Below are 13884 nucleotides of genomic sequence, written 5' to 3'. Positions count from 1 at the left end.
GTTTCTTCAGTTAAAAACGAAACAAAAACAAAAACAAAAAACAAAAACGACTTGGTAGGACTTCCAGGTACAGCCCTGATGAATTCCGCTAACACACAATGGCTACGGCCAATCGCGGCGGCATCATCCAGGCTGCACTAAGGACAATCTCCCCTCCGCCCTAAACATCGTCCTTTTGATCTTCATAAGGTCTCATGGAAATAAGCTGAAAAATCAGCATCTGTGTTCAGAACACAATGGCCAGCAGTTCTGTATTTACGCTAATTTTACTATCTGTAGGTTTGTTCCTTTATCGAACAGTCCATTTTCTAAGGGAAGAATCATCCCAACCCGATCTGCTAACTTTCTGTGCAAAGATTTCCTGGTTTTGATCACCTGGCTTTTAAATTTCATTTCCTGGATGTGCATAAAGAAAAGAATCTTATTTACGGGGCTAAATCGTCGACTGACTTATCTGCAAGTTAATGGGCTTCTGAACAAGAAAGATGAACCAGAATCCCTGAAAACTGAATTTGGGTTACCATGCCCAGCCTAACTTCTGACTCAATGAAAGCACTCTACACTGGGGGCTAGGATGGGGAGAAGGGAGCTGGAAACTAACGGTCAACCTGCACTATCTAATCAACACAAAAAAGCTACACAAGAAAAAGAAACCATCTACCGTGTCTGCATAAGGTGTCCTGAAAGTACCCGAAGGGTATCTGCAGTCTTCATCCCCGACTCCTGGTTTGGTGCCACTACTATTTCCTCAGACAGCTTTGGCTTCTTCAGAATAAATGATCTTGTGTCTGCATGGACCATGGATTCCATGTCATAGTAATCTGAGCCAAAAAAATTGGCCATAAATGTTTACTTTTGAATATACCTTGCATTCCCAACATCACACAAGTGAGAAGAATGTCAATCTTTTATATATTTGTAATTATTTTCAAAGGAAAATCACAACGGTTCTACCCCAGAATAGTGCTGCAATTCTGTGCCAAACATTTTTTTAAGGAAGTATTCCTCTCCTCATAACAACACGTTACCTGGGACTTTGAATGAATACATCCTGCCTACAGGACAGAAAGGTTCTTATACGAGGCATCTAATGGGATATGAATATAAACTTACTCTAAGCACAATATTTTCTGAAAATACATAGAAGAATCCTCACGTTCCCTAGAATTATGACACAAAGACTACTTGAAAGTCTAGAATCTGTTTTGTTCATTTTGCATAGTATCACTTACAGAGAACACATCCTGATGAAAAGAATTCACCTGGCATAATTTCTGCCTGGTTGTACAGAGAAGACTATATTGAAAAGGAATTTTAAGATGAAGGGGCACTTAAAAAAAAATACAGCACAGAAAACACTGACCGGCAACACTAATAACCAGAGTTCACATCATCTACAATATGCTTATTAAGCCTGACTACTTTATAAAATACGCTACAAGCACAGAGATGGTTGATCTATCAATATGCCATCAAGTGACGAAAGTTAAAGAGCTGCACTTAAGGTTAACAGGCAAATGACAGAGAACAAAATCCACACCATTCAACCAAACACTGTGCTAAGTACACAAAGAAGATAGAAAAACAGATGTACATAAAATTTCAGAATAGCACATCCTAAAAGCTGATCCAAAAGGAGTGGGAATAAAGCGTTGGGAGAATACAACCAACCTATTCCAGCTGTGGAATCAAGACAAAACCTACAGATGACGGACATTTGAAGCAGATAATAAAGGAATGAGCGGGAATAACCCAGGGGGAGAGACTTGGACAATAAACAGAACATGTCCGGCAGAGGAAACCACATGAAAAAAGGCAGAGGCTTTCCTAAGACACAAGGAATCTAAGACCCGCTGAGAAATGTGGTGTGGCTGGAAGGGGTGTGTGTGCCAGGCTGAGCGGCAGGGAAGGCAGAGGCCTGAAGGATCTTGTATGTGTCAATGAGTTTGGATTCTGATCTAGAAGTCATAAAGAATCACGAGAGGTTTCTAGGTAGGGAAGTGACACGATCAAACTAGTTTTCAGAAAAACAGGTAGTACTAAGAATGGACTGAAGTCCTAGATCTCAGCTACCAGGTTGTTGCGCCCAGAAGAGATGGTGAGGCTCTGAATGAATGAAAAGATTCTCACCCTTTGTCCTATTTGAACCCATAAAAGAGGGAGAGGAGACCCTTTCCACACCATCAGCACCGGCCCTTCACAGAAGCTGCACCTGCAACTCCCATGCTGGGAACCAAGCAGAGCCGTCCTCCCTGCAAGGGTGGTGGAGGGTGGAGAGAGATGCAGATTGGAGGGGAGTGAAGGAGAAACCGGACCCAAGAGAACAAGGACGGGACAAAGAGCACAGTGAAAGGGGAGCGAAGATAAATGTCAATTTCAGATTTATTTAGTTTGAAGTCTTCGTGGAGCTCTCAGTTTCGAAGTTGAAATAAGAGGAGAGAGAAGAGAAACAGCATCCAAACTAAAGGTGAACTAAGCGTTTCATTAACAAAGTGTCACAGTCAGTGCCAACATCCCCACTGCACCCTCACAGGGAGTGGAAGGAGCGGATTTCCCTCCCTCCCATGTCACGGAGACCAGCATGCCCTCTGCTGCTCTTCAATGGCACGAGAGGTGCCCAGCTGGCAAAGGCAGAGTACAGAACTCAGTCCGAGGCTTCCGCCTGCTTCTCACCACCCTGCACTTGGCAAAGTAGCTCTAACAGTTTGCATCTTGGAAGAAGAGAGAAGAGATGAAGATAATGCTCAGGGCAGGACACAGGAAAAAGTTAACATTTTAAGGGGCGGGACAGGAGGAGAGGAGATGAGAACGGAGAATGAAATGGAATCAGTAGAAGAACAGAGATGGTGAAGTCCTGGAAGCCAAATGATCAAAGACCAAAGGAAACACTGGAGATGACATGTCACATATGACAGGGTTTAGAAAAGTGGGCACTGAAAACTGAGCCTTCCGTCCTACAAGCGTCACCAACCTCCTCTGCAAGGTTAACATTACCACCTGGGTCAAGCAGACAGACACGAGTTAGGGACATCTTCTGTGAAGACCACAGGCTGAACCCATGCATTTTGTTTCCTCCTAAAATCCCAAAGAAATGTCAATAAAGGGTTAGATTATTAAAACATAAAGTCACAAAGAAAATAACTATAAAAGGAGAGACAACCACATTTTGCAAGTCAAAAGCTAAGACCTGCAAAAGCTGAGTCTTAAGCCAGTAATGAGACATTCCAATGTGGATCCCAAGATTCTCCAAAGGCTGAGAAGCCGGTAGCACAGGGACTCTGGGAAGGGGTGGGGAGAAAGACAAGGCAAATACAGGTATGTTTAAGTGTCTATTTCAGAAGCAGTTATTTCTTCCTAAACTATAAATCTGTTCTGTCATTTCTGACCCTTACCACACCTGTTGCCCTAAACTGAAGTTTTCTGGACTCACTGGAGACGTGCTTTCTCACTGGCCAGTATCGGAGAGGCCTATAAATGCAGCATCGTGGTCTTTGACAGAATGGTGCTACAACAACAACTAAATGTATAGTACTGAAATTTTAAAAAGCAGTTAGATTTCTTGATAACCTTTGACTATTTTCTCCCTTGGAGACAGGCAGAACTTAAGACTCTTGGAAAGGCCAAACCAGAGGGTCTCTAGACCAAGAGATGCCGGCATGTTGAAAGAAACACCATTCTGAAAACAGGGAGGAGGTGTGAGCAAACATTACATAGTAATTAACATTGAGGTACCTCCCCTAGCCTCTTTTCCTCACTTCGCTTCCAGAACACTGGCACCCAATCCACTATTCTGAGAGATCTTTCTGTGGAGAAGCTCACCAGTCTAAGAGGAAAGGCCTAAAAACAGTGACATCAGGGCATCCCTAACTAAAGAGACAAAACAAACGAGTCTCCACTGCAGGATCTATATTCAAATGTGAAGTCACAAGCTCTCCATCCTAACTAATGAACCCAGAATGTCTATCAGCTTTTTGAGTGACCCACTCATAAATATAAGACAACCAAGGATCCCCAGACATCTGTGGAAAACCTGTCATGAAAGACAGCAGTCAAAACAAACAACCTGGAGAAAATAAGACCAAGAAGGGAGGGGAGAAAATACCCAAAATTATCTTTAATATCCTCAGAGAAATAAAAGAAACTGTTGCATACATGAAACAAAGTCAGTATATGAAAAATAAATAAGAGAAATATGCAGAAACAAGAGGGCTCCCAGAAATAAAAACCACGACAGGAGATAAGCAAAGGCTATAGTCCTTGTAGGACTAGATGCTTCAAACTGTATGTGCACCATGGAGAAAAGGAAAAATTAAAGAAAACAAAAAGAATGCGGAAATGTCAGTGAAGTGGATACAACACACACAGAGCTTAGCTGCCAAATATTTTGAAAGAAAATACCCTTACGTGGAAAACAGGATGGAATGTTGAGAGATGACAGCAACATCAAGGATGGGGAGTATTTAAACACTTTCACAGGCAAAAAGGAGAATCCAGGAGAGGGGCAGGATTAAGATTATAGGAGTATGGGGACACGAGTGTTCATCGACTGGGTAGGATCTAGCATCTGGGTGGAAGGGGACCCTGAAAGAAGACAAGTTCTTCTTGCTGAGACAGAGGTAGGTGGGGTAAGGAAATATACCTACTGACTGTGGAAGCCTGAGCAAGGGGGAAGAAGCAAGAGCCACAGGGAGGGGTCAAGGCACCACCAGAGCTTCCAACAACGGGCAGGTTTGGGGAAATAAAAGGAAGCAGGAGAAAAGAAGGTTTCTGAATTTAAGGCTGCAGGTGACCAATGGCCCCTCTGTTACTCAGTGGACATTTACTAGGGTCTGCACATGCATCTGGCGGGGCGGGCACTGAGAACATAGATAAGTAAGGCACTAGTCCCTGTCCTAAAGCAGACCGTGGCATGTGTGTCTGTTTGTGGGGGGTGGAGGAGACAGACAAACAATGAAGTTACAGTGGCTCTAAGAACAACAAATTCCAAGTGTGGCCCTGGTGAGGCAATTCTAAAGTGAAGTGGAAGTGAGGATAAGGCAGAACAGGCTAAGGAACATAAAAGCAGCTCAAGACAATGGCAAAGCAGGGCAGAAAGGAAAGAAGGTTAGGGATTCAAACTGTCCCTGGAGCAGGAAGTGACTGCCAGCAGATTCCAGGGACTCAGGTGAAACGACATCAAAGCAAGAAAGATTCTGAATGAGACGAAACATACGAACACCATATAACATGAAGAAAATGCAGATCTTGTCTCCTGGCCCTAAAATATTTTCACAGATCTAAATATAGCATCTTAGGGCAGGATCTAAGATATACAGAATACACTAAATGAGGTGTAAGAAATGGAAATAGCAACTGAAAAATGCTAGATTACGATGAAAATTTAAGATTACCAACCTTGACTGATCTGCAGAGTTTCTGCCATTACTGGGTCGATTTGTAGTCGGGATAACAACTGCCTCTGTGGAGCTCCTAGGATACAAATTTTCAAATTTTACTAAGTTTTAAAAACAAACAATACATGTATATTTCCAGAAATGAAGCCTAAAATAATCTTACTAGGTTCTTAAAGTCTTTTAAAAAAAAACAACAACAAACTTATAGCTTCAACATGGCAATTTAATAATATTTATAGACCAAATTCCTTGTTGTTCTTTTGTCTGGAAGCCAGTTTTCTTGGACCAGAGGTAAAGCCTCAGAATAAAGGTAAAAGGCTGGAAAAGCCAGGAGGTGGTACTGTGTAGACGCACAGCTTGAGCCATAGTTGACAGGCGACAGCCAACTGCAAGATCAAAATAAGAAACATCTCCCTCCATCACCTGGGCTCTCACCATTACAACCCACTCCCCCACCCCTGGAACTGCAAACCAAAACACAGCAGAGTTATCTGATCGTTTCCAAAAGACAAACTATAAGCATGGACCGAGATGAAGAGAACAATGAGCAAGTATGACGTTCAGAGGTCTGGAGCCCAGATCCTTCAGCAGCATGAATCTCTTGTGAGAAAACATACTTAGCTGGAGTATTATTTCGTAAATGGGTTCATAATCTCCTCACAGTTACACTTCAAAGATAGGATGGAAAGAAGTCACACTTCTCCAAACTGCCCCCCGCCACCATAGTGCTTAGGAGGTTATCAGGCGCACACCTGATCTAAAACTACAAAGTGTATCGATAACGCATTAACATAATTATTCACCATGAGCAAGTGGCATTTATTCCAGGAACGCAACGATGGTTCAATGTCCACAATCAACATGCCACACCACAGTAACAAAACAAAGATTAAGAATCTTATGATTATCTCAAGAGGTGCAGAAATAGCATCTGACAAAATCTGACATCCATTTATGATAAAAACTCAACCAGGGGCACGTGGCTGGCTCAGTCTGTTGAGCGTCTGACTCTTGATTTTGGGTTGTGGGATCTAGCCCCACGCTGTACTCCACACTGAGCATGAAGCCTGTTTAAAATTCTCTCTCTCTCCCCTCTGCCCCTCTCCCTGGCTTGTGTGCGCTCTACAGTAAAAAAATAAACAAACCTTCTCAGCCAAATGGATATAGAGGGTTCCTCAACATAATAAAGGACAAACTCACAGCTAATATCCTAAAGTGAAAAGCTACAAGCTTTTCCTCTGAGATGAGGAATAAGCAAGGATGTTCACTCTTGCCACCTCTATTTAACATAGGACAGGAAGTCCTAGCCATGAGACAAAAAAAAAAAAAAAACAAAAAAAAAAAACAAAACACCCACACTGGGAAGGAACAGATGATTAATATACAAAACACTAAAGACTCAACCAAAAAACTATTAGAATAAATGAATTCTGTAAAGTTGCAAGATATAAAATATACAGAAATCTGTTTCTATTCACTAGTAACAAAGTAGCAGAATGAGAAATTGAGAAAACAATCCCACTTACAACTGCACCAAAGAGAATAAAATATTGAGGAATAAATTTAATCAAGGAGGTAAAAAACCTATATTCAGAAAACTGTCGGATGAAAAGAAAATGAAGATGATACAAATAAATGGAAAGATACAACATGCTCATGGATTGGAAGAAATAACAGTGCTAAAATGTGCAAAGTACCCCATTAATCTATGATAAAAAAAGGCAAGAATCTACAGCAGGAAAAAGAGTCTCTTCAATAAATGGTATTTAGAAAATGGGCAACTACATGAGAATAAAAGGAACTGGACCACTTTCTTCCAGTAATGCAAAAATAAATTTGAAATAAACTAAACATCTAAATATAGGACCTGAAATCATTAAAAAAAGGGGGGGGGCAGTAAAATCTTGGGTATCACTCTCAACAGTATTTCTTTGGATTTGTCTCCTTAGGCAAGGGCAACAAAAGGAAAACAACTGGGACTCCATCAAACTAAAAAGCTTCTGCATAGTAACAAAAAGGCAGGGCACCTGGGTGGCTCAGTCCATTAAGGGTCCCAACTCTTGACTTCAACTCAGGTCATGATCTCATGGTTCGTGGGTTCAAGCCCTGCACTGGACTCCACGTCAGCGTGGAGGCTGCTTGGGATTCTCTTTCTCTGCCCTTCCCCTATTTGCTTGAGTGCATTCTCACTTGCTCTCAAAATAAACTTAAAAAAAATAAATAAAACAATGCTTCTTACTGAATGGAGATATTTGCAAATGACCTATTAAGGAATTAATATCCAAAATATATAAAGAATTCATAAAACACCAAAAAAACCCAATCTGATTTTTTAAAACAAGGGCAGAGGAGGGGTTGCCTGGGTGGCTCAGTCAGTTAAGTGTCCAACTCTTGATCTCAGCTCAGGTTGTCATCTCATGGTTCATGAGACTGAGCATGGTATGGCTCCATGCTATAAGCGTGCAGCCTGCTTGGGATTCTCTCTCTTCCACTCTCGTGCACGCCTTGCACTCTCTCAAAATAAATACATGAACATTAAAAAAAAAAAAACAACACCCAAATCTTTAAGAAAAAAAAGTGAGCACAGGAGCTGAATCAGGTATTTTTTAAAGACATAGAGATAGCCAACAAATGGAAGATGTTCCAACATCTAAACCAAAATGAGATACCACCTCACACCTGTCAGAATGACTAGTATCCACAAGGCAAGAAATAACAAGTCTTGGCAAGGATGTAGAGAAAAGGGAATGTTCACATACTGCTGGTGGGAATGGAAGTTGGTGCAGCCACTGTGAAAAACAGTAATTAAAAATTAAAATTAAAACTACAAATACCAACGGTACCCAGGTGGCTCAGTTGGTTACACATCCAACTCTTGATCTCGGCTCAGGTCATGATCTCACAGTTCATGAGACTGAGCCCCACATAGGGCTCTACACTGACAGCAGGGAGTCTGCTTGGGATTCTCAGTCTCCCTCTCTCTGCCCCTCCCCTGCACACAAATGCTCTCTCTCAAAATAAATCCATAAAGTTCAAAAAAAAAATGTCTTAAATATAGAAATACATACGGTACACTAGATACCATAGGATCCAGTTAATTCCACTTCTGGGTATCTGCCCCAAGAAAATGAAAACACTAATTTGCAAAAATATATGCACCCTTATGTTTACTGCATTACTTACAAGAACCAAAATATGCAAGCAATCTCAGTGTCCACAGACAGATGAATGGATAATGATGTGATACACATACACACACATACATACACACACACACACACACACACACACACTCAGGAACATTACTCCGCCATAAAAAAGAATGGTATCTTGCCATTTGCAACAGATGGACGGTACTAAGTAAAGTAAGAGAAAAACAAGTACCATATGATTTCCACTTATATGTAGAATCTAAAAAACAGTATTAATGAACACAAGACAGAAACAGACTCACAGATACAGAGAACTAGTGGTTGCAGTAGGGGAAGAACAAATAGGTAAAGAGGATTAAGAGGTTCAAACTTCCAGTTATAGTCAGAGATGGTACTACAAATCATGGTGACAATTTCATAATGTATGTAAATGTCAAATCACTATGCACACCTGAAACTAATACTGCACTGTCAACTACACTTCACTTAAACTTAAAAATCAAAAAAGTAAAACAAAAGTGGTACAGTACAGTGTAGAAAGGGATGTGATTGACAGAGTTCCAAATACTAAAATATAGTAAGATGACTGTTACTACTTTTTAGTGTACGTATTACTAGTAGTTTCATAAGGACAAACTTTGCTCACTCAGCACATGTACATAAGTTGGCAACTGCCTGCCAACTACCATGTTTCGCTAAAAGGGGTTTTTCATTTTAAAAACTATACTCCATTCAAAATTCTATCAGCTATTTTCTTTTAAAATAGAAGTTAACATAATACTCTTTAGTGGTATGCCAAAAAGAATTCCTTCCAAAATTATCATAGCAAAAACACAGCAAATCCTGGTAAATTGACCTCAAATACAGATGTCATTTGGTCAAGTTGTACTCTGTAGGACAGCTTGGGAAACTGATAAATATTAGGGTTATAGGAAGCTCTTCCAATTGTAGTATTACTACCGGTCCCTTTAACACAATGAACAATGAAAGAATTACACGTTTTAAGAGATTTCACAAGACAGATACATGAAAGAGGACTATTCTCTCACATTTCAAGTTTTGTTTCTCTATGTTCATCTCTCTTGAAAACATTTTACAGAGATCCACTAAAGAGAATACTGGTAACTTCCAGGCTTCTAAATTATTCATACAGACTCCAACTTTGCTGTTTAAAGGTCCATGAAGTTCAAGTTTTGTGACTTGCTGCCTCTATATATAGACAACTAGTGAGTTGTCTCAAAGGTTATCTATAAGATATCACATACTAAAAATTTACCTTTTTCAATGTTTCTAAGGAAACCAATTATTTTTACATCAGTAGTCCTTGACTGTGATTCAAAATCTACTTCCTCTTGAAGATCTTCAAACTGTTTATTGCATTCAGATGTTGATGTTGAGCATTCATTCATTTTAACCTCCAAAGATGAGATTTTTGCTTCATTCTGTGACACTCTAACATTTAAATCAGAAAGATTTGCTTCCACTGTCAAAACTGCTGCTTTCATTCCTTTAATTTCACTGATATCAGTTGATATTTTCCTTAAAAGATGGGAAATATTGTCTAGCTCATTCAGTGAACAAGAGGAACTTGTTACAGAACCTAAGTCAATTGGCCCAGGTGAGAAGAAAATCGGTAAAGATGGTGATGGAAACCTTGAAGACATTTTCATAAAATTCTCTCTCCCTCTTAATATTTGGCAATTTTTCCTTCACAGCCCATTGTATTTTTTCATAAAAATAAAAAGTGATTAAGGCTGTTATTAAAAAGTATTAAGAGTGAATAACATCTTAAAACCTACAACTAAAAAGATAGGATTGTACATTTCTGGAGTCAGAACTCAAAAGTAAACTTGAAAATGCTAAACAAACCAGACCAATGTTCTCTCTGCTACAGCTAAGAAGGCTTAATTAATATGAAGCCACGTATATCTTGTAAGCCCTATTTAAAGCTCCTCTCCAAACAATAAACCCTATTATTGCCTACAAAATAATTCTGGCTTCTGATTGGCTGAAAGCAGACATGTGACACACAGAGAATTCTCTATTATTTACCTCATCTGACAAGGAGCACTGAAGATCTGAAGTCAAAATTATAATATTAAGTACTTTATACCTGGATATGACGTGAATTTAACATATTTCTGTCCCTTTATTAAACTATAATTTTCAGGATTGAAATTATTTTTAAGTTGTTTTATTTAGTATCTTGAGTTTCATTTACCCTTGAAATAGTACAGCACAGTTTTTAGCATATCCTTTATAGGGAGAGGGTTGGTAGGGTATTAGACCCACAATCACAGACCTCTTAAAATATATATGGTAATACTGCAATTCAGCTGCATGAATATGGTATGGTAGGAATTTATAGATAAGAGAAATGAAGACTTGGCCTTGGTTTGATGATAGACTATTATTAGATGAGTGATTCTTCTCCCACTGTGTGGGTTATCTTTTCATTTTGATAGCATCCTTTGAAACACCAAAGTTTTTAATTTAGATTAAGTCCAATTTATCCATTTTTTTCTTTGGTTGCTTGTGCTTTTGAGTGTCACATCTGAGAAACGACTGCCTAATCCAAGCTCATTTAGATTTACATGTACTTTTTTCCTAAGAGTTTTATGATTCTAGCTCTTACATGTAGGTCTTGGATCCATTTTTTAGTTAATTTACATAAGGTAAGGGTCCAACTTCATTCTTTGCCTGTGGATATCCAGTTGTCCAACACCATTTGTTGAAATGAGTGTATCTATTCCCCACTGAACTCTCTTGGCATTCTTGTTGAAAATCAACTTACCAGAAATGTACCAGTTTATTTCCAGACTCTCAATTTGATTCTACTAATTTGTATGTATATCCTTAGGCTAGTGCTAGTCAATTGCTCTGTCATAGGTTCTCCAACTGGAAAATGTAAGTCCTCCAACTTTCTTATTTTTTAGTAGTTTTGGCTATTCTAGGTCCTTTTGGTTTCCATATGAATTTTAGGACCAGTTGCCAATTTCTTCAAAAAAGCCAGCAGGAATTTTAACATAAATGGAGTTGAATTCATATATCAATTTGGGGGAGGATCACCATCTTAACGATATTAAAATCTTCTAATTCAAGAACATGAAACGTCTTTCTGTGGCTTTAGTTTTCATTTTTACTTTGGTTACTAGCCAAGCAACAAGTTGTACAAAGATGCAAGATGGTGGACATGGCTCCCCATAGCCTCTACAAAAGAATTCTTATGATGAGTTGTAACCTTTGGTTTCCCAGTTAAAGAGATGGTGCTCACAATAACTGAAAAAAGAAAAAGTACTGAAATTTATAAAAGAATCTTTATTCATTAATCAACTGTATCTGTAAATTTAATCTAACTCCTTAAAATCTTTAGGTAGAAAGTAATTTTCACAATTTACAATGCTTTGGACTCACAACAGAATTAAGAGCCCTAGCTGACAGGTCTCTATAGTATAAACATTAGGAAGAACAGCACATCCTTAGCCAAACGCTAAGAAAACCAGTTGGCTCACTAGAGGGCAGCAAATTTCACTTCAAAGAGAGAAGCAGGAAAGGGCTCTAACAGAAGAGTAACAAAATGTCTAAAAAGAGCTCATTTGAGGCTTCCTATTATCAACTATTGTTCCCGGCCCAACTTTAGAATGCAAAGTAAGAAAAGATCCTTCCACAGATTCCAATGTAAATATCTACCAGCAGAGGGCATTTACATATTCTAAGGAAAGTGGAGTACAGAAAGGTTAAGGTCACGGAGTAAGCAGCAGTATCTGGATTAACACCTAAGCAGTCTGACTCCCTCAGTCCATACTCCTAATCACCATGTCATTATACTTTTCTCCAGGCATACGAAGTAGAACAAAACATGTCACTGAGAAACTCATGTGATGTATTTTATACGTACATATATGGTGTGCATATAAATATACATGTAATTCTATTTTCACAGAAAAGACATACATGTACATACATATGAAAAAAATGCCAAGACGACTACAAACTGTTTTACGTGCAGTGCTTACCTCTGAGGAAGGCAACGGCAGAACTAAGGGGAGATTTTCTTTTTGTCTGAATATAAACACTCCTCTCTTTGCTAAGACTCCTTCAAAATGCTTTTAGTCCAACATGATACACTGGGCATATGCATTCATAGCCTCTCCTTCTGGAGAGTCCATAAAAATGAAGTAAAGAACTTAAGAAGGACAAAATCCTAACAACATACAACAGTGGCCTCCAAACTGAGTTTCTAAGATTACCCACTGAGGTAGAGGGAGAAATAACCAGAAATTTTACTGCATTAGAAATACTTATATCCCTATCCTCCTTAGGGTCCTATTTTAACATGTTCCAACATACTTACCAATCAATAACAGTGGGGATAGATGTAAATCAAATACTTACAGAATGTACACAGTAAAAAATGATTTCAGTACACAAAAAATTTATATAATCACAAATTATATTACACATTTAAAGACATGGGTTAGGAAGGGGATCACAGCAGACGAGATTTCAACAACCTCTGGAAAACAGTATATATGGACAAGTACTGTCTGTGAGGCAGAACAGAAAAGCCAGAAACCCTGGGAAAGCTGCGAGATAACACGTTCATTAAGACACAAGGATTTACTGAGCTCCTACTGTCTGGTACCGTTCTGGGCACTCAATCACAGCAATGAACAACACACACACACACACACACACACACACACACACACACACACCCCTGGTCAGAGAACTTACATTCTGGTGGGGAGGGGAAGAAGATGAACCTCAAAAAACCCAAAATGTATGTTAAAGTATAACATGTTTTATGTTGATAACCTGAGCCTGGATAAAAAATATCTGAACTATGAAAGCATGAAATGCCTTTTAGATAAGAAGTACTATGGTGAAAAATAAAGCTTTAGAAAAAGTGGGTTATGGAGTGGGGGGCTAGAGAGCACTTCACAGGGATGACTTCTGAGTTATATGGACATAAGGAAAAAAATATGCCAGGGTAAAAGGTGAAAGCATCTCAGACATGCTGTTCTTTGAGTGCTCTGGAAGAGGAACACACCAAGTATATCTGGTGGATAGCAAAGAAAAGCAGCCGGAGGGAGAAGGTGGTAGGTAACAACATCAGGAAGGAATCTTACTTTTATACGTGGTGTGTAATGGGGAGCCACCAGAAGGTTCTCAGAAGGGGAGAAGCATGATCTCACTGACAGTTTAAAAGAAACACTTGCTACTGTGTGCAACAGACTGTAGGAGGCTGAGTTTGAAAGCAGACAGACCAGTAAGGACACTATTCTGATAAGGCAAGTCACGGATGACGGCTTAACCTAGGATGGTAGAGGCAGAAC

General features: G+C 39.4%; 1 protein-coding gene across 7 annotated transcripts in view; it reads right to left on the bottom strand.

The window, feature by feature from the left end:
- ZC3H14 (zinc finger CCCH-type containing 14) overlaps positions 1-13884 on the bottom strand; it is a 50506-nt gene that overhangs the window by 10690 nt on the left and 25932 nt on the right. For 5 of the 7 annotated variants that reach the window (XM_030319751.1, XM_030319752.1, XM_030319753.1 and 2 more), the window contains 2 exons: positions 5395-5469; positions 662-821 (listed from right to left, as the gene is read on the bottom strand). In XM_030319751.1, coding sequence (XP_030175611.1) covers positions 662-821; positions 5395-5469 — 235 coding nt within the window. The remainder of the gene's footprint in view (positions 1-661; positions 822-5394; positions 5470-13884) is intronic. The other 2 variants (XM_030319756.1, XM_030319755.1) reach the window with 1 other exon arrangement.

The sequence above is a fragment of the Lynx canadensis genome, chromosome B3 (assembly GCF_007474595.2).
Source record: "Lynx canadensis isolate LIC74 chromosome B3, mLynCan4.pri.v2, whole genome shotgun sequence".
In the NCBI taxonomy this organism is placed as follows: Eukaryota; Metazoa; Chordata; class Mammalia; order Carnivora; family Felidae; genus Lynx; species Lynx canadensis.
This window is presented reverse-complemented; position numbering and strand designations above follow the sequence as displayed.